The 25,272-nt window shown below is 40.3% G+C and overlaps 1 protein-coding gene across 10 annotated transcripts in view; it reads right to left on the bottom strand.

The window, feature by feature from the left end:
- myo3b (myosin IIIB) overlaps window positions 1–25,272 on the bottom strand; it is a 488,192-nt gene that overhangs the window by 169,896 nt on the left and 293,024 nt on the right. For all 10 annotated transcript variants that reach the window (XR_010018457.1, XM_063052211.1, XM_063052213.1 and 7 more), the window contains one exon: window positions 9,575–9,686. Coding sequence is in view for 9 of the 10 variants with exons in the window: in XM_063052211.1 (XP_062908281.1) it covers window positions 9,575–9,686 (112 nt within the window). In the remaining variant the exon portion in view is untranslated. The remainder of the gene's footprint in view (window positions 1–9,574; window positions 9,687–25,272) is intronic.

Genomic DNA, 25,272 nt, shown 5'->3' with positions numbered 1-25,272 from the left:
GTGGCTAAGCATAGCTCAAATACCATCTATAAATTTGCTGATGATACAACCATTGGTGGTAGAATCTCAGATGGAGATGAGAGGGTGTACAGGAGTGAGATATGCCAACCAATGGATTGGTGTCACAGCAACAATCTGGCACTCAACGTCAGCAAGATGAAAGAGTTGATAGTGGACTTCCAGAAGGGTAAGACGGAGGAACACATACCAATCCTCAAAGAGGGATCAGAAGTGGAGTTTCAAGTTCCCAGGTGTCAACATCTCTGAGGACCTAATTTGGTCCCAACATATCGATGCAACTACAAAGAAGGTAAGACAGCGTCTATACAAATTCCAATGTCCACTGGAAATAATGTCAACATTTTAGGAGTTCCATCTAACATCCTTTCTTAAAGTCATGCAAAAATTTAAGTACAGGAGGGGGCCATTCAGCCTATTCCGACTGTCATCATCATCATCATTGTGTGTCGTATCCTATGGTGCAGGCAATCATAATCATGATCATAATCCATGATCATGATTGTTCTTGGCAAATTTCTCTACAGAACTGGTTTGCTTCTGTCTTCTTCTGGGCAGTGTCTCTACAAGATGGGTCACCCCAGCCATTATCAACACTCTTCAGAGATTGTTTGTCTGGCGTCAGTGGTTATATAACCAGGCCTTGATATGTACCAGATGCTCATACGACCATCCACCAGCTGCTCGCATGGCTTCACGTGACTCTCATCGGGGGAGGGGGACGGGGGACAAAGTTGATCTGTGGGCTAGTGGAGGGAAGTAATGCCTGACACCTCCTTTGGTAGAGACAGATCTCCACCCTGCCACCCAGTTCTGATTGGACTGGTCAAAAATACGCAAGCCAATCTTTCAACACTAGGTCACTACCTCTCTAGGTTTATATCTTATCTATCTTTATTTTTAGAATTTAATTTAATCAATGTTAGTACATTTACTCATCAAGTGATTTTGATATTTTGAAATATATATGTATTATTTTGTAATGGAAGCACCCAAGAGATTTTGAAATCTTTAACCTAAATTTCATAAATATCCCTTCACTTGAACTGTCAGAAGATTATCAAGGAAGTCCATGAAGATGGAGTTAATTTCCACTATTTGTGGCCCAGAGCTCACCTATAGATCACTGCGCCATTCTAGGAGGGTGCTACCAACTGCGTGGCCACAATAGATGAACGTGGGGTGAGGGGAGGAGTTGTTCAAATACAAATCACAGGCAAGTAAAAAACGATCTAATATTAGATTAGATATTTGGGGAAAGCTAGATTACTTTTATGAGTAAGGTGAAATGACAATTTAGATTCAGAATTCATTTTTATACTCACACGGATACTAAATTATACATGCTAATAGACCTGTTTTATAACAGAAGTTGTAAAATATAAGAGTTGTGATATTACAACTACAAAAATCTTTAGTGCAATTACATGCATTGCATGCAGTTCAGATCAAAGTTGTTGTGGCATATTGCTGCATACAGTGAAGATTCACAAAGAAGATACAAAATTAAAAATATTAGACTCTTTTTAGATTACAGGTAATTTTATATAGGGTGACCTGATAGAAATGTTTTCAATAAAAGCTTTGTTACGTGAAACTTGTAGCAAGAAACAGATGAAACTAGTATACAGATATTGTTATGAAGGTATGGAATACAGCGACAGATTACGTAGTTATGTTGTGACTGTGAACAAAGTCACCGGAGAGACACTGAAACTTGTGGATATACAAGTCTTTATTCAGCAAAACAAGCAGCAGGCTTCATATTCGAGACACTCTTGGAAGAAGAGGCCTGCCTGACCCAATATTACTTGACATTTTTATATGCTAAAGATTAAAGGTAACAGCAGGACAATTCTATAGTTACAACATATCTACAATGCTTCCTTTGAATTACATATAATTTTCAAACTCCTCCATCTTCACACTCACACTCCAGACACCCAAAATGAATGATAATTCCCACCGACTCTGGGCCACATTCACGCATATGCAAGCATCTGAGGTCAAATGGAGTGTTTCGTTGTTTGCAATCAACCTCCAAAATGCAGCTTCAGGAAGACCACTGTTCGGAGCTGCATTTTAAATTCAATCCACAATCCACATTCAGGTCTGAAGACCGGTTGCTGTTGAAATTTGTATTTGCTGTATACCACAACTCCAGAATACACCCTAACAGCTGAGGCAAAGATCACATAAATAGATTAAAATATATTGAACAACCACTGATGGACATTGATTAAGTATATCAATCAGGCAGAATAGACTTGGTCTTATGTTAAGTATCAACAAATGGCGACATGAGCCAAGGTCTTTCTTTCATGTTGTACCTAAAAATCTAATTCTGCACGAAGATTTACATATAAGAGGCAGAATCTCAGTTGGTGATGAACATACAGAAGTGACTTCAGAAAGGGGAAGTCGGGAGAGCACAGCAGTTCTCACTGAGAGATCAACAATGGAAAGGATAAGCACCTTCAAGTACCTGAGCATCAATTTCTCATGAGAATCTGTCTTGAGCCCAGTGCATTGATGTAATCATGATGAAGTCAGACCAGTGGCTATATTTCATTAGGAGCTTGAGAAGATTTGGTACATCACCAGAGACTCTAGCAAATTTCTACAGAGGTTCGGTGGGGAGCCTTCTGACTCCTTGCATCATGGCTTGGTATGGAACCTCCAATCAGAGGATCGCTGGAGGCTGTGGAGGGTTGTAGACTCAGCCAGCTCCATCACGGACACAATTCTCCCCACCGATGACATCTTCAAAAGGCAGTGCTTCAAAAAGGTGGCATCTATCATTAAGGACCATCAGAATCTGGGGCATAACTCATTACTACCATCGGGGAGGAGGTACAGGAGCTGGAAGACCCACATGGAATATTCAGGAATGGCTTCTTCCCCTCCACCATCAGATTTCTGAATGATCTATGAACCCATGAACACTACCTCACTGTTCTCCTTTTGCACTATTTATTTACTGTATGTTTTGTAAATTATACTAGTTTTTATCCATTGCACTGTGTTGCTGTTGCAAAACAATACATTTCACGATATATGTTACTGATTAGAAACCTGATTCTGAATTTACTGTATTTTCCCATAGTGTAATGCATCCTTTCTTCTGTATTCTGATAATGTCAGAAGTCTTCAATAACTTCTTGTTGTACTTCTATCCAAATCACTCACATTGATAAAACAGACAGGCAACTATACATTTTCACAGCACTTGACAATCTAAGAAAATGGCCATTTACTGCAATTTGTATTCCATTTTCTTGCAAATCTCTGGCTTGAGCTAGTGAGTCACAGCAGAGTATCCAACAGAACAAAACCCAACCATCACACATATCTGCTGAATAGCAAGGTAGTTGGAGAAGAAGAGCTGGTGACATTCTTGGGGTACCAAGGAAAACTTTTATATCCCACTTCTAATTTCTAATCACGCAATAAAGATTTTGAATATTACCCAATTTCATATATTTTAGTACTATACTATATTTGGAACACATGCTTGACACATAATCACTCTTTGAAATGGCAAAGGACAAATGGGGTGAACAAAAATGCATACCCTGTCAATGGCACCATATATTCCATGAATGAATTAATCAAAATTACTTTATTAATTTAGATACATTGAGAGTATTTTGTTTTAATGTTAGGAATGAGGAAGAAGCAATACAAGAATAACATAGAAGAACTCTTTGAATTATAAGATCAAATTTACAATTAATTCATATTATAAAGATGACATAATACCAAAATCAATGAACAAATACAACGTAGTGACACCCTGTTCAGCAATACCCCTTACTGTGTTACTTGAACTCTAGTGCACTCTACAAGAAGGTAACATAACTATTTTCTGAGAATGTCCCAGATTAGTAGAAGAAAATTACTTTGTGAAGAATATTGTGCATTAACCCATTGGCTTGTATGGAGAACTCTCAGTGAGAGTATGAGGCAGGCAAGATAGTTAACTGTGGATCTCTTCTTCAAGAAGGAAAAGTCACAATCTGGCTGATTTGTCTATTAGGGTGAACTACATTCTGGCTTATACCCCTAACTGTAGACACCTCAATTTTGTTTCCTAGTCCTTCTGCTGTTCCAATATGTTTGAGTTCAGCCATATGTTCACTGTTAAATACATAATACTCTAATACCCTATATTGATCCTCTGCGAAGTCTTAATACTTGGAGAATCTCACCTGGTCCCTCAACACCAGTTCCTTAGCAAAGAAAGCCCAGCAGCATCTCTACTTTCTACGAAGGCTGAGAAGAGTGCATCTCCCACTCCCCATCCACACCACATTCGACAGAGGTTGTATTGAGAGCATCCTGAGCAGCTGCATCACTGCCTGGTTCGGAAATTGCACCATGTCAGATCGCAAGACCCTGCAGCGGATAGTGACGTCAGCTGAGAAGATCATCGGGGTCTCTCTTCCCGCCATTACATTTACATCACATGCTGCATCCGTAAAGCAAACAGCATTATGAAGGATCCCATGCACCCCTCATACAAACTTTTCTCCCTCCTGCCATCTGGCAAAAGGCACCGAAGTATTTGGGCTCTCATGACCAGACTATGTAACAGCTTCTTCCCCCAAGCCATCAGACTCCTCAATACCCAGTGCATGGACTGACACCAACCTACTGCACTCTACTGTGCATATTGTCTTGTTTATTATTTATTGTAATGCCTGAACTGTTTTGTGCACTTTATGCAATCCTGGGTAGGTCTGTAGTCGAGTGTAGTTTTGTGTTGTTTTACGTAGTTCAGTGTAGTTTTTGTATTGTTCATGTAGCACCATGGTCCTGAAAAACATTGTCTTATTTTTACTGTGTACTGTACCAGCAGTTATGGTCGAAATGACAATAAAAAGTGACTTGATTTGACTTGAGTAACAATGCCGGTATGCATCTCCATGGTACAGTCACCCGTTTTAGAGCTGATTCAGTTAGCACCCTGTGTACTAATTGCTGAGGCATCAACAAACATCATATTTAGCAGTTGGACATTCAAGTTTTAGCTGATTTAAACAAAAGAAACAGCTGTGAATGTGACTTGTTAGACATGATGATGAAGACTGGCCTTGAGGATATTAGGGATAATAGATTTGCATTCACGCTCATGCTTGTTATACAACAATTGTAGTAAATCTATTTTGCAACATGCCAGGAAATGGACTGCACCTCCCACTTCCTCCAAACTAAAGGTGTAGCTATGGGCATCCATATGGGTCCTAGCTATGCCTGCCTTTTTGTTGGCTTTGTGGAACAATCTATGTTCCGTACCTATTCTGGTATCTGTCCCCCACTTTTCCTTCGCTACATTGATGACTGCATTGGCGCTGCTTCCTGCACGCATGCAGAACTCGTTGACTTTATTAACTTTGCCTCCAACTTTCACCCTGTTCTCAAGTTTACCTGGTCCATTTCTGACACCTCCCTCCCCTTTCTAGATCTTTCTGTCTCTATCTCTGGAGACAGCTTATCCACTATGTCTACTATAAGCCTACTGACTCTCTCAGCTATCTGGACTATTCCTCTTCTCACCCTGTCTCTTGCAAAAGTGCCATCCCCTTCTCGCAATTCCTCCGTCTCTGCCGCATCTGCTCTCAGGATGAGGCTTTTCATTCCAGGATGAGGGAGATGTTCTCCTTTTTTAAAGAAAGGGGCTTCCCTTCCTCCACCATCAACTCTGCTCTCAAACGCATCTCCCCCATATCACGCACACCTGCTCTCACTCCATCCTCCCGCCACCCCACTAGGAATAGGGTTCCCCTGGTCCTCACCTACCACCCCACCAGCCTCTGGGTCCAACATATTATTCTTCATAATTTCCGCCACCTCCAACGGGATCCAACCACTAAGCACATCTTTCTCTCCCCCCCCCCCTGCTTTCCGCAGGGATCGCTCCCTACGCGACTCCCTTGTCCATTCGTCCCCCCAATCCCTCCCCACTGATCTCCCTCCTGGCACTTATCCTTGTAAGCGGAACAAGTGCTACACATGCCCTTACACTTCCTCCCATATCACCATTCAGGGCCCCAGACAGTTCCTTCCAGGTGAGGTGACACTTCACTTGTGAGTCGGCTGGGGTGATATACTGCGTCCGGTGCTCCCGATGTGGCCTTCTATATATTGCCGAGACTCAACGCAGACTGGGAGACTGTTTTGCTGAACACCTACGCTCTGTCCGCCAGAGAAAGCAGGATCTCCCAGTGGCCACACATTTTAATTCCACATCCCATTCCCATTCTGACGTGTCTATCCACGGCCTCCTCTACTGTAAAGATGAAGCCACACTCAGGTTGGAGGAACAACACCTTATATTCTGTCTCGGTAGCCTCCAACCTGATGGCATGAACATCGACTTCTCTAACTTCTACTAATGCCCCACCTCCCCCTTGTACCCCATCTGTTATTTATTTTTATACATACATTCTTTCTCTCACTCTCCTTTTTCTCCCTCTGTCCCTCTGACTATACCCCTTGCCCATCCTCTGGGTTCCGCCCCCCCCCGTCTTTCTCCACGGGCCTCCTGTCCCATGATCCTCTCATATCCCTTTTGCAAATCACCTGTCCAGCTCTTGGCTCCATCCCTCCCCTTCCTGTCTTCTCCTTTCATTTTGGATCTCCCCCTCCTGCTCCCACTTTCAAATCTCTTACTAACTCTTCCTTCAGTTAATCCTGACGAAGGGTCTCGGCCTGAAACGTCGACTGTACCTCTTCCTAGAGATGCTGCCTGGCCTGCTGCGTTCACCAGCAACTTTGATGTGTGTTGCTTGAATTTCCAGCATCTGCAGAATTCCTGTTGTTTGCACCAGAAAGGAATCTGTCTAATGCCTTGTTTATTCACCAAGACTATGGACATTTATATGAATGCTGTAGATCACAAACAAAGCTTCTACGTGGCAACATGGCCACTAGTGAAATCACTGAGTAAGCAATTTCACTAAAAATTCTCCATTTCATTGTGCTCCAAATGTGTTATCACTCCACTGTTTTTCTTCACAGTTATCATGTCCCTGAACATTGCATTCACACACACATGTGTGGCCATCGAACTTGCAGCTCCTCCCGTGGAGGGTCAGACACGCTGAGCCAATAGACTTGTCCTGGACTTATTTTCCATCTGGAATAGTTTGCATTTTGTTGTTTGATTGTTTGTGGTTTTTGTTTTGCTATAGTTATGCTCTGTTCTTGGTTGGTGTGGCTGTAACGAAACCCAATTTCCCTCAGGATCAATAAAGTATACCTATCTATCTATCTTAGTCAATAATCATAGTTTGAAAGCTACATGAAGCATTTAAATAGCAAAATGTACTTTCTTAATGTTTGAAATAAGTTGCCACTGTCAAAGTTCAAAGTAAATTTATTATCAAAGTACATATATACGTATCTATAAGACCATAAGATGGTCCATTTGGCCCATCGAGTCTGCTCTGCCACATCATCACGGTTGATCCATTTCCCTCTCAGTCCCAATCTCCTGCCTTCTCCCTGAATCCCTTCATGCTGTGACCAATCAAGAATATATCAACCTCCACCTTAAATATACCTAATAACTTGGCTTCCACAGCTCCCTGTGGCAACAAATTCCACAATTTCATTAATCTCTGGCTAAAGAAGTTCCTCCTCATCTCCGCTCTAAATGGGCATCCCTCTATTTTGAGACCTTAGAAAACAGCCTCTCCACATCTGTTGTATCTAGGCCATTCAACATTTGATAGGTTTCAATGAGATCTCCCCTCATTCTTCAGAATTCCAGTGAGTATAGGCCCACAGCCAACTAGCATTCCTCATATGACAAGCCTTTCAATCCTCAAATCATTTCCATGAACCTCCTTTGAACCCTCTCCCATGTCGGCACATCCTTCCCTAGGTATAGGGGCCCCAAAATTTTCACAATACTCCAAGTGAGGTCTCACCAGTGCCTCATAAAGCCTCAACATCACATCCTTCTTTTTATATTCTGGTCCTCTTGAAATGAATGCTCACATTGCCATTTGCCTTCCTCACCACAGACACAACCTTTTAAACTTTTCTCCATCTCTCCTCCTGTGAAACTCATGCCAGGATGAAGACTCGAGAGGTTGCTTTGGGAATTTCGTGGTAGGCGTGCAGACCACATGATCAGAAACAGATGAACATGACCTGAGACTTGGTGCTGAGGAGCGTGACCTCTGAGAGAACACTGACATTGATCCACACATTCAAACAATGGGTTTGGTGAATTTTGCAGAGACAGTATTAGTGGTTGCTTTCTCTAGTGTTTAAGATGCCTGTTGTAGATTGTCCATGTCTCTGATGGGCGTGGCCTATTGCTGCCCAGTAGACCAAGTTTAGTGATGAATTTGAGGTCTGATATTGAAAGACCATCTTTTCTTGGAAGTGGCTTGCAAGTTATGGAAAGAAGGTTCTAAATTGTTTTTCAGGGGCTCCTTGTAGATCTTCATCATCCAGGATGTAGGAATGCACCCTTCTGTGGTGTGTTCAGTGCATGTGGGTTCCCATGCTTATGTATATAATGTTATGGATCTTGGTTACTAGTTATAGATAACAAAATATTTACACCTGGAGGTACAGAATATAAAATCAAAAGTGAATAATGGTCCTGCAGCCTCTGGGAACAGACTTTCTTTTACACTTCCTTTTGATTATTTCCACAATGGAGATTTATTACAATGGTATCACAAAGTAATTTTCTTCATCCCCACTATTTTTCATCCTTTGCAAAGTAGTCTGTTCAGTCAATTTCAAGGGGTCAAAATTAGGCAACTTCATGTTTGTCCAACTCAACATCAAATTATAGAAATTTTACCTATCCACAATTTACTGATACTTCTTCATAATTTATTGCTTCCAGCTCCATTACCTCCAAAGATATTTGAGCCATGAGCAAACTTATACAATCGGACAGAAATGAATGATGGTGGTAGATTCCCTCCCTTCTTGAAATACGCAGCAGCTGCTTCATAGATCCCAAGGGAGTTGACAAATAAAGGGGATCTGACATTTTATACTATTCAAATCCAGAAATGGCAAAGTGCACTGCAAGTATAACACTGAGTAATCACAGCGTGCCCTGTGATCTCTGTGTCAAAGGATAAATAAAACGCAGTGGAGACGTGATTGCTACAGTGTTCAATCGTTAGTGCAGTCTACAATGAAATTACAGTGGCAGAATGCTTCGCTTGCATAAACATTAATTGTAGCATCCTTAAACACTGTATGATTGTAAATGCGCACATTTAGTCCGATTCTCAGCTTGCTCTGAAGAACAGCTGACACCCATTCTTTGCACAGTGAAAGCATGCACCCATAAATATTGTTACTTCTATCAATGTGTGGAAAAGAATTGCTTTGTTGAACTATGTATAATGGTTTATTACTGTTCTAACTTAACAGTATATCTTTATATAGATATACCCGAATTCATGCATGAGAATGCAGCATCAACTGTTCAAATATTCAAAGAGAATTAACTTCCTGACAAAGGAAACTCAAGTGATAAGTAATAATTAAAAATTCCATGTACTGTTCTTACCTTGGTTTTTCCAAGCACCCACTTGTCTAGCCTTGCTTTCTGTAGGATAGCAATGCAGCTTGCACGATCAGCAGGAGGTGTCTGATGTGCCCTAAAGGCAAGGTAGTAATATCTAACACAGAAGAACAAAGCGCAGGTGAACATTTCATAGGGTACAGATTAATAATAACACATCAGTAGTATTAACAAGAGAATTCCACAGGTAGTCAAAACATACTTAAAGCATCTGTAATAAAGTCACCCTTAGGGTAAACAACCAATAATTTTGTTAAGGCAAACAAACAACATTTGACTTTTTGGCAAACCTTTAACCAATTTAACATGTCACAACTCGTGCATTTTAAATTGTAAATTTACTTACTTTCTCTGAGTATTTGTTGTATAAAATGATTAATTTAGGAAACTAAGAATTATTATCATTAGCCTTGATATCTCAAGTGAAATAATATTAATTAATACCAGCATTACAAAATAAGATTACTATCATTAATGATTTTGTATTAGGAACATTTTTCACAAATGTCACTTTGAGGCATATTAATCATCTGCTGATTTACTTCCATATAGAATTCAAATTACTTGGTTTGATTTGAGAAAGAAAATCATTTCATTTGCGTACTAGTTGAAAAAATAGGGTGAATGAAAGAAGGAGAGAGCATAAAGAAAAAGGGATCAAATAAGAGGAAGGAAAGGAAAAAGGATTATAAAAGCAAAGCCTCATCATTTTTTAGTTACCGCTTCAAGGCACTTCAATCATACAAAATTGCAATGCATTCCAATAGGTAAATAAAATAAGCAGTAATCTTGTGCTTACTACCATCTGAGCAAGCCACAACTTTAAAGAAAACACTTTCAGATTAAATTCAATCATAATCATACCATGTCTTTGGATGTGGATTGTATTTTCAATAAGAATGTAAGTTTCAAAACATTTATCACTCACACTACATCCAAGTTTTAAAATGACAACTTAATTATAGGAATATAATTTGAATCAGTTGATAATTGCATCCTGGACATTTCCACTGGTGTGGCAGTATCGTAATTAGTAGGGAATGGGAAAATGGGAATAAGTAATGTGGTAAACAGTAGATCACAAACCCTTCTATTATTCCTTCAGCTGTTGGGAAGACAAAAGGCTATGTTACGGGAAGTCAGGGACCCTGAATGAAGTTCGTTTGTTCACCAACTATGGTTAATAAAAATCCAAGGGATCAAATAGAACATATTTCTAGCCCTTTAGCTCTGTGTACTGATCTTTCGTGCATTCCTGAACTCTATGGTGTAACATGCAGAAGTACTGTTGGACTAAAAGAAGAGGACAAACAAGCAGTGTCCATCACACAAGAAATTTAAAATTAATTTCAGAAACACAAAGGCGAGCAGGTCATCAGCGCCGTCTACCAGCCTCTCAGTCACTAGAGGAAGGTGTTAACATGATAGGGTCTCTCTCTTCCTCTCATTCACTGCTCCCGAAGGAAGGTCATTGCATTCAGATGGTCTCTCCCTTTCAGCTGATGCTGTCAGAGGATGGTGCCAGAGTCCAGGTCTTGAGCAAGGTTCAATCAATGCAGTTTGTACCCTGGATTCTAGTTTACATTATGATGTATTCCAAGTTTTTGGTCACTCCATTTTTTGCTACATTTTGGGCGTTTTTGAATCAGGGCATCCCATAGATAATGAACACTGAGCTGAACTGAAATATGCCTGGACCCTTTTGATTTTGTGCTTTATATTCTGCATTTACTGGTCAAATTTTTTATCGCCGTTTACATGATCTGTTTCTTTTCGCATGGGGGGTGTTGATGTTTTTCTTTGAATGAGGTCCATGCTTTTACTTTCTGTGTTTCGTGGCTGTCTGTGAGGAAGACGAATCTCGGTGTTATATACTACACACATACCTTGATAACAAATGTACTTCAAATCTTTGAATTTCTTAATAGTTACAATTATTAATGGCTAATATTTCTGATAGGTCATCAATTTAATCTTTTAAATGTTGTTTCCTATTTGCGTCATATTTAAAATCTGTTCAGTAACTATTTGTGACTAATACTTCTTTGATGAGGAAACAGGCATGCATACGTTCAGAGTTACAAATCTGTGTGAGCTTAATGAATTCAAAATCCTGATTCTAGTTGGAACTGTAAACATTATGGTTCTGCTTTGGTGTCTGGTCCAGGTCTACCTTAATTACTTGATACGTACATGCTTCCACAATATTTTTTGAAGTAACATGTTTCATAAAACTGTGCTGCATCGACAGGCTTCAAAAACAGGTATAATTTGTAAATAATCATGTGAATTAGTAGCAGGAGTAAGCCACAAGCCTGCTCCACCACTTAAGTGCAAGGCTGATTTGATAGTAGCCTCGACTCTAATCTTGGCTACCCATGATAACTAATGATATTCTTCCTTTTTGAGTTTCTATCAACTTTTGCTCTAAAAAATTCAAAGACTCTGCTTTTACAGCTCATCAAGGAACTGAGTTGCAATGAATCCTGAGATAAAATATTTTGTCTCATTTTTGTCTGAAATGGTGACCTCTTATTTGTAAACAGTAACAACTAGCTTCAGATTCTCCCACAGAGAAACCATTCTCTCTGCATCACCCTTGCAAAGAATCTTTGGGATTTTACATGCTTCATTCAGGTTCTCTGTCTCGCTTCTAGGCTGTAGTGGATATAAGCCTTCAACCCTTCCTCATTCGAAAACCCATCCAAGCATGGGCCCAGCAAACATTTGCTTCCAGTGCATTAAAATCCTTAAGTAACGATATAGCACTCTGGTTGGAGTCTCATCAATGCCCAATAATAAATGAAGCACTAATTTTGTATTTGATTCCTCTAGCAATAAATTATGTTCAGTTAGCTTTCCAAATTACTTGCAGTATCAGCATAACTTTTTGTGAATTTGCATATATGATTCAATATTATGAATCAATGGGGCAACCCAGATTGGCTAACTCTCAGAAATCAGAAATTTCTCAAAACATAGGTAAAATATTTTATTATTTTTATGCCAAAATGGATTATTTCTCACTTTCCCACATAATATCCTAATAACCAGATCTTTGTTCACTTATTTAACCAAGGTGTCCTTCTTTTGTCCTTTTCATAACTAAATTGCTACTTTGTGTCATCTGTAACTTCTGCAACCACATCTTCTGAACCAACTGTAAAATCATTTATTTAAATAGAAACATCTTAACATCTGCCGGACGATGCTGAGAATGTTCTACAAGTCTGTGGTGGCCAGTGCTATCATGTTTGCTGTTGTGTGCTGGGGCAGCAGGCTGAGGGTAGCAGACACCAACAGAATCAACAAACTCATTCGTAAGGCCAGTGATGTTGTAGGGATGGAACTGGACTCTCTCACGGTGGTGTCTGAAAAGAGGATGCTGTCCAAGTTGCATGCCATCTTGGTCAATGTCTCCCATCCACTACATAATGTACTGGGTGGGCACAGGAGTACATTCAGCCAGAGACTCATTCCTCTGAGATGCAGCACAGAGCGTCACAGGAAGTCATTCCTGCCTGTGGCGATCAAACTTTACAATTCCTCCCTTGGAGGGTCAGACACCCTGAGCCGATAGGCTGGTCCTGGACTTATTTCATAATTTACTGGCATAATTTACATATTACTATTTAACTACTTATTACTACTTTTCTATTACTATTTTATTACTATTTATTATTTCTATTACTATTTACTAATAGTAATATTACTATTACTATTTCTATTACTATTTATTATTTATGGTGCAACTGTAATGAAAACCAATTTCCCCCAGGATCAATAAACTATGACTATGACTATGACCATCTTACCAACAAAAAATGAACCGTATTTTCCTACTTTCTATTACTTGTTATCTAGCAAATATTTTACCTAGCCAAATTGTTAACTACTACACCGAGTTTTCACTTTCCCCAATAACTTTTGGTGCAACACCTTCTGGAGAGAGTAAAAGTCTGATAATCTGCAAACAAACCACTTGGAACTCAATGGTTTGGAACCTAGTTCACCAGATGATGACTGTGGTAGGCCCCAACCACATGCCCCCAGTTCCCAACACCTAGTTTTGTAGACTGCATTTCCTTGAAACTTACTAAGTTCATTTAAATGTTACTGAGTAACAGCTTTCAAAACAAAGTGAATTAAAATGTGTTAGAGCATTAATAAAATAACTTTTGATTGCCCAGGATGTCTGCTGTGGCAGCAGCAACAACATGGCAGATTCACATAGGTTTACTGTATGGTACATCCATGGATTCCCTTTTCATCCACAACAGACATTACATTTTTATACTTCATAGTTTTTATAAGATGGAAGATGGCCACTTGGCTCTCAAAGCAATCACATCAATTCCATTTTCTCACTTATTTCCCTGCAGCCTATTCTCTTGCATATGCCAATCGACTTCACTGAATTCTCCCACCATTTACTCCAGGGGTTATTTACAGTAACCAGTCAAGGTCTCAGCTAGCGCTCCTTGCTGTGCTTCTCCGGCACACTTGAATTTCCAGCATCTGCAGAATTCCTGTCGTTTACCATCTTTATTTTGCCAGATTATCTTTAATTTTTCTCACTGCATGGCAATCTTTAATAAAAGCTTCTAAAAATTCCCCTGTGACAGATGTTAAACTAACTGGACTTCCATTTTCTGCTTTTCATCTCTCTCCCTCCCTTCTTGAAAAAGTAGTTACATCTGCTGTATCTCCAATCTAATAGAACCATCCTTAAATCTGGGGAATTTTTCAAAAATTAAACCTATGCATCAACAATCCCAATATTCCTTCCAATTAAGATCCTTCAGCACCCAGAGAAATGTGAGCCCCCAGGTACCAATAATTGCATTTATTTATGGATTATAATTGTTCTGAACTTTTTTTTTTATCCCTTCCAGTTCTCAATACAGCTATTTCTGTGATGTTGTCAGTATCTTCTAAATTGAAGACTGATACAATATAGCTATATAATTCATCCAATTGTTTTTACCCTACAGTATTAACTCCTTCGTCTTACTTTCTTTAGGACCAACATTCAGTTTGTTAACACTCATCTTTTTATAATCTTACACTTATTTATCTATAGCTAGTTTTACTTCTAATACTTCCATCCTTACTAATCTTTGCTTTTGTTATAATAGGTCTTCCAGTTTTAAAATCTCAAGTTCTTAAACTGTTAAGTGTTCACTAAATTGCCCACATGCAAGTGGGATAACTTGGGTGGATTTGGAAGGAATGTGGCAAGAATAAATTAGTACAGAGTTAGTTAATTTGTTTCCTCCAGAGTTAGTTACTTATTTTTCATCTGGCATAGTTTGCATTTTGCTGTTTGATTATTGGGGTTTTTTGTATTGCTATATTTACACTCGGTTCTTGGTTGGTGCAGCTGTAACGAAACCAAATTTCCCTCGGGATTAATAAAGTATATCTATCTATTGTGACGAGAATACACATAGATTAAGATGTTAGCTGGCCTGTGCTGGCACCAGTGGGATCAGCAGTTGGTCTGCCACCTGTCTTCAGGAGAAAGAGAGATAAGGAAAACAATGGAGCAGCATTTGGAGATGTTAATGAAGGGACAGGAGAGTTTAACGGAAGGAGAGCTGTCAAGATCGGCTCCCCCTTTGAACCCTGAACTGTTTGAAGTGATGGACAGGCGATACCCCAGCAGGGGGATAAAAAGGGACAGGTTCGCTAAGGCAGGACACACACGACACCCCGAGGTAACGAGACCCTGGAAGCGGTGCGTCTCCCACAAGTCGGTGGGAAGTTTTGGAAGGCTGGTTGCGGGACCAAGCCACAGACGCACAGGGTGGAAAGGTACGATCAGCGGGAACCTGGTGTGTGTCCGCCCTTGCCTGGGTGCCAGGTTCACCGCAGAGAAACGATCGTATCTGGAAACGGAGGGGTCACAGTCGGTGACCTCAGATGACATCACAAAGGGCTTGCCAGAAAGATGACTGCGAAGAATGTCGAAGGTCTGTGTGGAAGCCGTTTGAATATTCATTCGTTTTGCTCTCTCTCTCCTTCCCCCCCACTGTCCATCTCCCACGGCAGCGATTACTACGAACTGAACTGAACTAAATTGAACTGAACTTTGCGTCACTTTGAAACTGGTCATTTACCCCTAGACAACGATACAGCTTGATTGATCCTGTTATCTTAATTCTGTGTACATGAGTGTTTATCATTGCTGAACTGTTGCATTTATTATCCTTTTGATTAGAGTACTGTGTTGCTTGTTTCTTTAATAAAACTTTCTTAGTTCTAGTAATCCAGACTCCAACTGAGTGATCCATTTCTGCTGGTTTGGCAACCCAGATACGGGGTACGTAACACTATCTATCTAATTTGGTGCTTGTTGGTTAGCGTGAACTGTGTTGGCCAAAGGGCCTGTTTGTGTTATATGATGACAACACTCTGATTTCTTCACAGATTGATACAGTTGGATTAAAAGCAGCTGCTGAACTACAGTGCAAAGAAAGGGTTACTTTGACAGTTGAAGGTGTAATTACAATAGGAGATTTTCTGAATACATCATCTGGGTAACAGTAGATACAGCACAGAATGGCTGGGCAGAAAGGCAAGAAAAGCATAGGTGACAGCTCTCAGAAACAGAGAACTCTGTGAGCAGAGAATGTACAGTTAGGTAGAGGAATAGAATTAGAGAAAAAAAGTCAGTTAGGATTCATTTCTGAGTCCCTAATTACATTAGCAAAGTCAGGTTTAACAGCTGGGTGGGATCTTGCGCTGAATAAATGGCAAACTGGCATTGTTTGAGTTTGATCATAAATGAATGTGGAAGAGGAAAATGGTGCTGGAAGGTGTGGTCTGTAAGAGTAGCCCTTGGTTGGCAGAGGATAGGTGAGGTACCAGAATGGGATATTTTGGGTTCTAATTCAAATGGGTGAATGGGTGAACCATTCAGACAATTATCTGCAAGTGTATACAGAGGAAGTTCAGTTTAAAAAAGGCTAAACAAGCTTTAGAACAATCATGGTCTGATAACAAATGGTGGTTAAATCCAGAATCTTCTCTGAAATATGAGAACATGCAGCATACAACTGTAATGATGATTTGAAAATGAGACTGCAATTATGCTTTAAGAATCAGAGCACCATGTGTGGCATTATACATTATCAAATGAAACCAAACAATCCCAATCATATTAGATATTCATCAAAGCCACATAAAAGCACAGAAACATAAACTTTGCTCATGCAGGAATTTCCCTTTCACTAAGGCTTGCAAAAAGTTGTCTGTGAAGTTATCTATACCTGCTTCTGCAAACACGAAACTAACTTTGATAATCTGGCAGTTCTGCAAAGTAGAGGAAAGAGGGAGAAAAGCAAAAGGAACAAGCTCTGATTTGCACTGCCAATGCAGCCGTAACAGCTGTAAATAGCAAACCCACTGCCAAGTTCACAGGTAGCTTGAACCATTGCCAGTCTAAGCATAGCAATCAGCGGAAAATACAAAGTAAAATGATTACTGGTGCTCACAATTATGCTCACCAGAAAAATGAAATATAAAAATAAAAAATTCAGCCAGACTAGCAATTTCTATATTAAATTCTTAATTAAGATCCAACCAGCCCTGCGCAAAGTCATGCTGAATATCCAAAAGTTCAGAAATCTTATCCATAAGACTTTTCCAGTAACTTCTCTACCACCAACATAAAAGTCACCTGTCTATGGTTCCAGCATTATCTCCATTTCTTTCTTGTATAAATGAGTAACAGAAGCTGCTTACCAGTCCTCCAGGACCTTTCCTGTGACTAGAAGACATAAAAATCTTGGTCAAGGCCCCAGATGAGAGGGCCCAGTCAAGGCCTCTTGCCTCTCTCAATAATCTGGGGACTTATCCATCTTAATGTTCTTTACAAGACTCAACACCACCTCCAGAACATTCCACACTGATCTCCCAATTGTCCTCATCTATTTACTTGCTAAATTGATGCAAGATACTAATTTAGGACTTCTCCCATATCCTCCACCTCAAAGCACTTGTTCCCTCCTTTATCCTTGGGTGGTCCAGCTTCTCTCCAGTTATTCTCCTGCTCTTGATGAATGTATAGAATGCCTTAACATAGAAACATTGAATATAGGTGCAGGAGTAGGCCATTCAGCCCTTCGAGCCTACACCGCCATTCAGTACCATCATGGCTGATCATCCAACTCAGAACCCTATACCTGCCTTCTCTCCATACTCCCTGATCCCTTTAGCCACAAGGGCCTTATCTAACTCCCTCTTAAATATAGCCAATGAACTGGCCTCAACTGTTTCCTGTGACAGAGAATTCCACAGATTCACCACTCTCTGTGTGAAGAAGTTTTTCCTCATCTCGGTCCTAAAAGGCTTCCCCTTTATCCTCAAGCTGTGACCCCTCGTTCTGGACTTCTCCAACATCGGGAACAATCTTCCTGCATCTAGCCTGTCCAATCCCTTTAGAATTTTATACATTTCAATAAGATCCCCCCTCAATCTTCTAAATTCCAGAGAGTATAAGCCTAGTCGATCCAGTCTTTCATCATATGGAAGTCCTGCCATCCCAGGAATCAATCTGGTGAACCTTCTTTGTACTCCCTCTATGGCAAGAATGTCTTTCCTCAGATTAGGGGACCAAAACGGCACAAATTACTCCAGGTGTGGTCTCACCAAGGCCTTGTACAACTGCAATTGTACCTCCCTGCTCCTGTACTCGAATCCTCTTGCTATGAATGCCAGCATTCAATTCGCCTTTTCACCGCCTGCTGTACCTTGGGATTCTCTTTATTCCTACTTGCTGTTTCATAGCCCCTCCTTGTTCTCTTAATTCCCTTCTTGAGTTCTCGACTGGCTTCTTTATAATTGTCAAGTGCTCTGGTTGATTTTATCTTCCTAAACCTTACATCTGCATTCCTTTTCCTTCTGCAACTGAGGGATAGTGGATCATGTGGATTGTGGATTCATTTAATTTAACACCCTGTTTGGCACAGACATCGTGGGTTGAAGAGGCCCTTCCTGTGCTGTGCTAGCTTTTACGGTATTTGATATGATGACTGCTAATCTTTAACCTCAACACCACTTTCCCGTTGTAACTCCATATCTCTTAATTCCCTTAACAGCTAAAAACATAATTGATGCCTTGAATAGAACAAGACCATAAGATATAGGAACAGAATTAGGCTACTTGGCCAGTCAAGTCTGCACTGCCACTTTATTATAGCTGTTCCAGTTTTCCTCTCAGCCTTCTCCCTGTACCCCTTCATGCCCTTCCCAATTAAGAATCTATCAACCTCTGCCTTAAATATACATAAAGACTTGTCCTCCACAGCTATGGCAAATAATTCCACAGATTCATCACTCTCTGGCTAAAGAAATGTCTCCTCATCTCCATTCTAAAAGGATGCCCCGCTATTCTGAGGTTTTGTCCTCTGGTCTTAGACTCCCCCACCATAGGAAACCTCCTCTCCACATGTACTCTATCAAGGCCTTTCACCATTAGATAGATTTCAATGTCACCCCCCCATTCTTCTGAATTCTAATGAATACAGGCCCAGAGCCATCAAACGCTCTTCATATGACAAGCCACTCAATCCTGCCAACAACCGAGCCACCACACCCAAGAGTAGAGAATATCAAGGTTTCATTAACCCTTGGGTAAAGATATTCTTTCTCATCTCTGTCCTGAATAGCAATGCCCTCATTTTAAGTCTGTTGTCTCTACTCTAGCCAGGGGAAACAAGATCCCTATTAAAAGTCCAGTAATATCATTAAGGATCCCACTCACCCGGGTAATGCATTGTTTGTTGCAGTCAAATCAAGGAGGAGGATAGGTAGGCTAGGATCACCAGACTCAAAAACAGTTACTTTCCCCAAGAATTAAGGCTGATCAACACTTCTACAAACTAACTCACCCCACTACTGCTACTTAATCATTTCCTGCCAGAGACATCTCACGTATTTATGCTCTAGTGTGTAGCGTCATTTTTTGTGGTATGTAAATAAGCTATCTTATGCATTTATATTTATTATGTATTTTTATTATTGTATTCTTCATCTAATTGTGTTTTTTGTGCTACATTGGATATGGAGTGACAATTATTTCATTCTCCTTTATGCCTGTGTACTAGAAATGACACAAAACAATACTGAATTTAAATAATCTTGTATTTACTCTGTAGTTACTTTTGCAGCCTAGACTGCTTAATCTCTTCAAATACAACAAATTTGCCAACTCAGGATTCAATCTACTGCACTCTGTCTCTCTTGGTTCTGTTGGGTAACCAGACTTAAGCACATTTCTCAGGTAGTGTCTCACCACGGGCTTATATGATTGGAATAAGATAACTGCACATGCCCTAATCGCTTTCTCTGGTTACATGATAATTCTCAGTGATTCATGTACATGGACACCTGGTCTTTCCACACACAAACTCCTTTTAATACATCACCATGAAAAAAACACCTTGCTTTTGTCGTGTTTCTACCAAAATGGAAGACCCTACATTATTTCCTATTTACCATACCCCTTCCCATTCACTCATTTTCCCACACCAGGTTTGTATCATCAGTCAACCCGGAAACCTTACATCGAAATCCTTCATCCAAATTGTTAACATAGATTGTGAAAAGCTGGGGTCCCAGCACCAATCACTATGCCCATTAGTAGTCAGTCCATTAACGAATCCTCAGAGTTTTATTCCCAACACTTAGCATTCTCAAAGTTGCTGGTGAACGCAGCAGGCCAGGCAGCATCTCTAGGAAGAGGTACAGTTGACGTTTCAGGCCGAGACCCTTCGTCAGGACTAACTGAAGGAAGAGTTAGTAAGAGATTTGAAAGTGGGAGGGGGAGGGGGAGATCCAAAATGATAGGAGAAGACAGGAGGGGGAGGGATGGAGCCAAGAGCTGGACAGGTGATAGACAAAAGGGGATATGAGAGGATCATGGGACAGGAGGTCCGGGAAGAAAGACAAGGGGGGGGAACCCAGAGGATGGGCAAGGGGTATAGTCAGAGGGACAGAGGGAGAAAAAGGAGAGTGAGAGAAAGAATGTGTGTATAAAAATAAAAAACAGATGGGGTACGAGGGGGAGGTGGGGCATTAGCGGAAGTTAGAGAAGTCGATGTTCATGCCATCAGGTTGGAGGCTACCCAGACGGAATATAAGGTGTTGTTCCTCCAACCTGAGCGTGGCTTCATCTTTACAGTAGAGGAGGCCGTGGATAGACATGTCAGAATGGGAATGGGATGTGGAATTAAAATGTGTGGCCACTGGGAGATCCTGCTTTCTCTGGCGGACAGAGCGTAGGTGTTCAGCAAAGCGGTCTCCCAGTCTGCGTCAGGTCTCGCCAATATATAGAAGCCCATATTGGGAGCACCGGACGCAGTATATCACCCCAGCTGACTCACAGGTGAAGTGTCGCCTCCAACCTGATGGCATGAACATCGACTTCTCTAACTTCCGCTAATGCCCCACCTCCCCCTCGTATCCCATCCGTTATTTATTTTTATACACACATTCTTTCTCTCACTCTCCTTTTTCTCCCTCTGTCCCTCTGAATATACCCCTTGCCCATCCTCTGGGTTCCCCCCCCCCCACCTTGTCTTTCTCCCCGGACCTCCTGCCCCATGATCCTCTCGTATCCCCTTTGCCAATCACCTGTCCAGCTCTTGGCTCCATCTCTCCCCCTCCTGTCTTCTCCTATCATTTTGGATCTCCCCCTCCCCCTCCCACTTTCAAATCTCTTACTAACTCTTCCTTCAGTTAGTCCTGACGAAGGGTCTCGGCCTGAAACGTCGACTGTACCTCTTCCTAGAGATGCTGCCTGGCCTGCTGCGTTCACCAGCAACTTTGATGTGTGTTGCTTGAATTTCCAGCATCTGCAGAATTCCTGTTGTTTGCTTTTTTAAAACTTAGCATTCTCACTCAGTTTAATAATTTAATGCATGGCACCTAATTGTAGGCTTTCTATCAGTGCAAAAATGCCAGGTCAACTGGTTTGCTCGTATTTATTTTGCTAATTACAGTACAATCTCAAAATAAAACCTCTAACAGAGTTTTCATATGTGATTTCTATTTCATAAATCAATGTTTACTCTGCCCAATCCCATTATCACTTCTTTAATAATACATTTGAACATCTTCCCTCATACTGACATTGGACTAACTGGTCGATAACTTCCTATTTTCCCTCACCTTCTTTTCTAAACTGGCAAAAAAAAATGCCACAAAGTAATTTATGGGAACATTACTACACAACAAGCTTTGGTTGAGGAGAGGTTAGGGCACACAATCAAAAGGTTTGCGAATAAGAAAATTTTAAACAGGATGGAAGAGAGGCAGAGACATTTTATGAACAGTGCAAGAAAGACCCTTGGAGATGAAGAGAGGCAAATGTACAAAAGGATCGAATTAGCTACTGGTATTTTTATTTCTCCCAATGTAGATGAATGACTTGGAGGCATAGACAGTTGTGAGAATAGCGAAGTGATGTAGGCTGGAGAAGTGGGTGGATAGAAGGCAAGTGAAATTCAATGCAGAGAGCTGTAAGGTATCATGTTTTGGTCAGAAAGATGAGAAGGAACAAAATACAAACAGAAGGACAAGAGTAGGGAGGTTTAGGTGCTTAGTTTGGTGAAGGCGAAAGGGCAGACTGAGATGGTTGAAAAAAGAGATACAGATCTTGTACTTTATGATTAAAGGAACAGAGTACAAGAGCACAGTAGTGTTGGTGAACCATATAAATGATAAATTATTGGTTTAGCCACAACTTAAGTATTGTATCTGTTCTGGGTGCCACCATAGTTGCAGGTATGCAGGTGTAGAAATGATTTCAGAAATGAGGAACGTGCTTAGCCATACAGTCATGAATGGGAGGGGGGAAAGAGGAGAGAGGGAGACAGGAAGAGAGGGAGAGAGAAAGAGAGGAAGAGAGGTAGAGAGAGAGAAAGGGAGAGAAAGAGGGGAGAGAGAGAGAGGGAGGGGGAGAGAGAGAGGGAGGGAGGGGGTGAGAGAGAGAGAGGAGAGAGGGGGAGAGAGGGAGAGGGGGAGAGAGAGACGGGGAGGGGGTGAGAGAGAGAGGGGGAGAGAGATAGAGGGAGGGGGCGAGAGAGAGAGAGGAGAGAGAGGGAGGACAGAGAGAGAGAGAGAGAGAGAGAGAGAGTGAGTGAGAGATCTTTGAGGTGCATCTTCAAGGTCCTTGGTGTGATCACCTGGGCCTAGCACGTTAATGCAATCACAAAGAAAGCACAGCAGTGGTTCTACTTCACTAGGAGTTTGAGGAGATTTGATAAATCACCAAAGATTCTTGCAGATTTCTGCAGATGCACTGTGTACAGCATTCCTATTGGCTGCATCACAGCCTAGTATGAGCCTCCAATCCACAGAATCACAAGAGACTACAGCGGATAGTAAACTCAACCAGTTTGAACATGGGCACAAACACCCCTGCCATTGAGGTAAGCATCCTTCATTAAAAACTCACTATCTGGGACATGCTCTCTTCATGTTACTACCACCAGGGGAGAGGTACAGAAGCCTGAAGACTCACACTCAAGATTTTAGAACAGCTTTTTCCCCTCTACCATGAGATTTCTGAACAGTCCACGAACCTAAGAACAATCATTTGCGCTATCTATTTAATTTTGTAACTTACAGTAATTATGCCAAAAAAAACAAATTTCACAACACATATCAGTGATAATAAACCTGATTTTCATTCTGATTCTATTGTATATTATACAGAGGCATCTAAATCATCAAAGCTCTATAAAGGAAGATAAGACATCAAGCAGATTTTCACAAGATGTCTTATTAAACTGGTGATAGAAAAACACATTTAATCAGTGCTGTTTTTGCAAACTCCTTTTTCAATTCCTCCATAATTTTTTTGTGATACCCTAATAATCTCCAGATCTAGGCTTGCTGATGATCTTTATCCAAAATGCTGGTACATAAAAATGTTAAATAAATACTGTAAAATGTTATCTTTTCATAGTTTATTATTAATCTTTAATTCTTCCTATAAAATAATTTAAAGATTATATCAGTAGAAACAAAGAAAACTGTAAGCATCAGAATTATCAATGCTACACCAATTAAGAAAAGCATTAAAGTATCCTTTTAATCCATTCACAAAAAATATTATATTTGTTTCTTCATGAAATTATTGATATTCAACTGATAATGAATGATAATACCCATAGACATACTGTATTTCCAAGGGCAGCTATATAAATTATACTTCAATTAAAATAACCTCCAATCACCTAACATTTGGCTAAATGAATGTCAAACCAGTACAACATATTTTGTTGCATAAGATTATACTATGTTCCAAATTTTGTTTAGCTTTGAAATTCAAATGCATCAGAGAAGTGCCACTCAGTCTGTCGTATGTGGTGCACACACCTGTTGTTGCAGACACTAAGTCACACTCAAACTGTGTGCTCATTATAACTAATAGCACGTATTGACATCACGGGCAGTGAGTTGGCTGGAGAAGCCCGAAATCAACCACCTCCAGTACAACTTAATAGCAGGCAACAATTTTTTTCAACAAGAGATCATCAGAGAACAACATTAAAATTGCCAATCTTGATTGTCCATTGCAGAGAAGGTTACAGCGCACTTGCTAAACCTCAAACCCTATTACTGTTTCTCCCACAGCACTCTTAGATCCTAAATTTTCTCAGAAGTTCAAAGGAGGCAGTTTAGTCTATCGAATCTATGTCATAAGATTCCCAGCAGTCCCGTTCCTTGTATCGTATTTTTCTCACATGACTTTAGGCAGAGAGTCTCAGCACTTTGACAGAGAGAAGATAAAGGATGACATAAGGCGACAATCAAGTGGACTTCTTGATCCATGATAGTTCTTGAAGGATTACTCCAAAACATGCTGGAGTAGTCATCAAACAATGTATACTTCTCTCTAGTAAAGAGTCAAGGTCAAGGTCAAGGTGAGGTAAGATGACCAGACAGCAAGTGTAATAAATTGAAACACTTACTTTTACTGTCGGATGGCTGAAAAAAATTGAAACAAACTCAGCTAGCAATAAGATGCTATTAGTCAGTCAGAGTGGAAATTACCCTGAAATGTGATTTCTGACTGGATCCAGATTATTATCACAAAAAGATGCAAAAAGGATTACTCCAAAACATGTATGAAAGCACCTGATAAGCTGTGTTCTGCATTAATATCCACAGTAAGGTCTGCCTGCTGTGTAGGCTAAAAGTAAAGCAATAAACAACAAAACAATATGATATCTATCATACAGACCATTGAAGCTTGGTCAGAACTTTTGTTTTAAAGTGCACACACCAGTCATTATTACCATAGTATATATTTGGGATATTTAGAAAAAATGTGTGGGAAGCCTTGATATCTTCAGACACAGTCAAAAAAGCTGCACTAAAATTTTGAGGCTTTAATGTTTTTTTAAAAAATACTTGGATGTCAATGAATACAGTACGGTTCTGCAATGGCCATAGAAATAAAATAAACAAACAACAAAACAATATACTGTCTATGATATTATCTGTTGAAGATTGGTCATAAAATTTTTTTAAAGTACATGCATGGAGACTAATGTATGGGACTAATCTGATCCATAAAGATTAGTTTTCAGCTGTAATAATGGGCATTCATTATGACTGAAAAATAATCTTTATTGAAGATCTATAAAACCTCATTCTCCTTTGAA

The sequence above is a fragment of the Mobula hypostoma genome, chromosome 6 (genome assembly GCF_963921235.1).
Source record: "Mobula hypostoma chromosome 6, sMobHyp1.1, whole genome shotgun sequence".
NCBI lineage: Eukaryota > Metazoa > Chordata > Chondrichthyes > Myliobatiformes > Myliobatidae > Mobula > Mobula hypostoma.
This window is presented reverse-complemented; position numbering and strand designations above follow the sequence as displayed.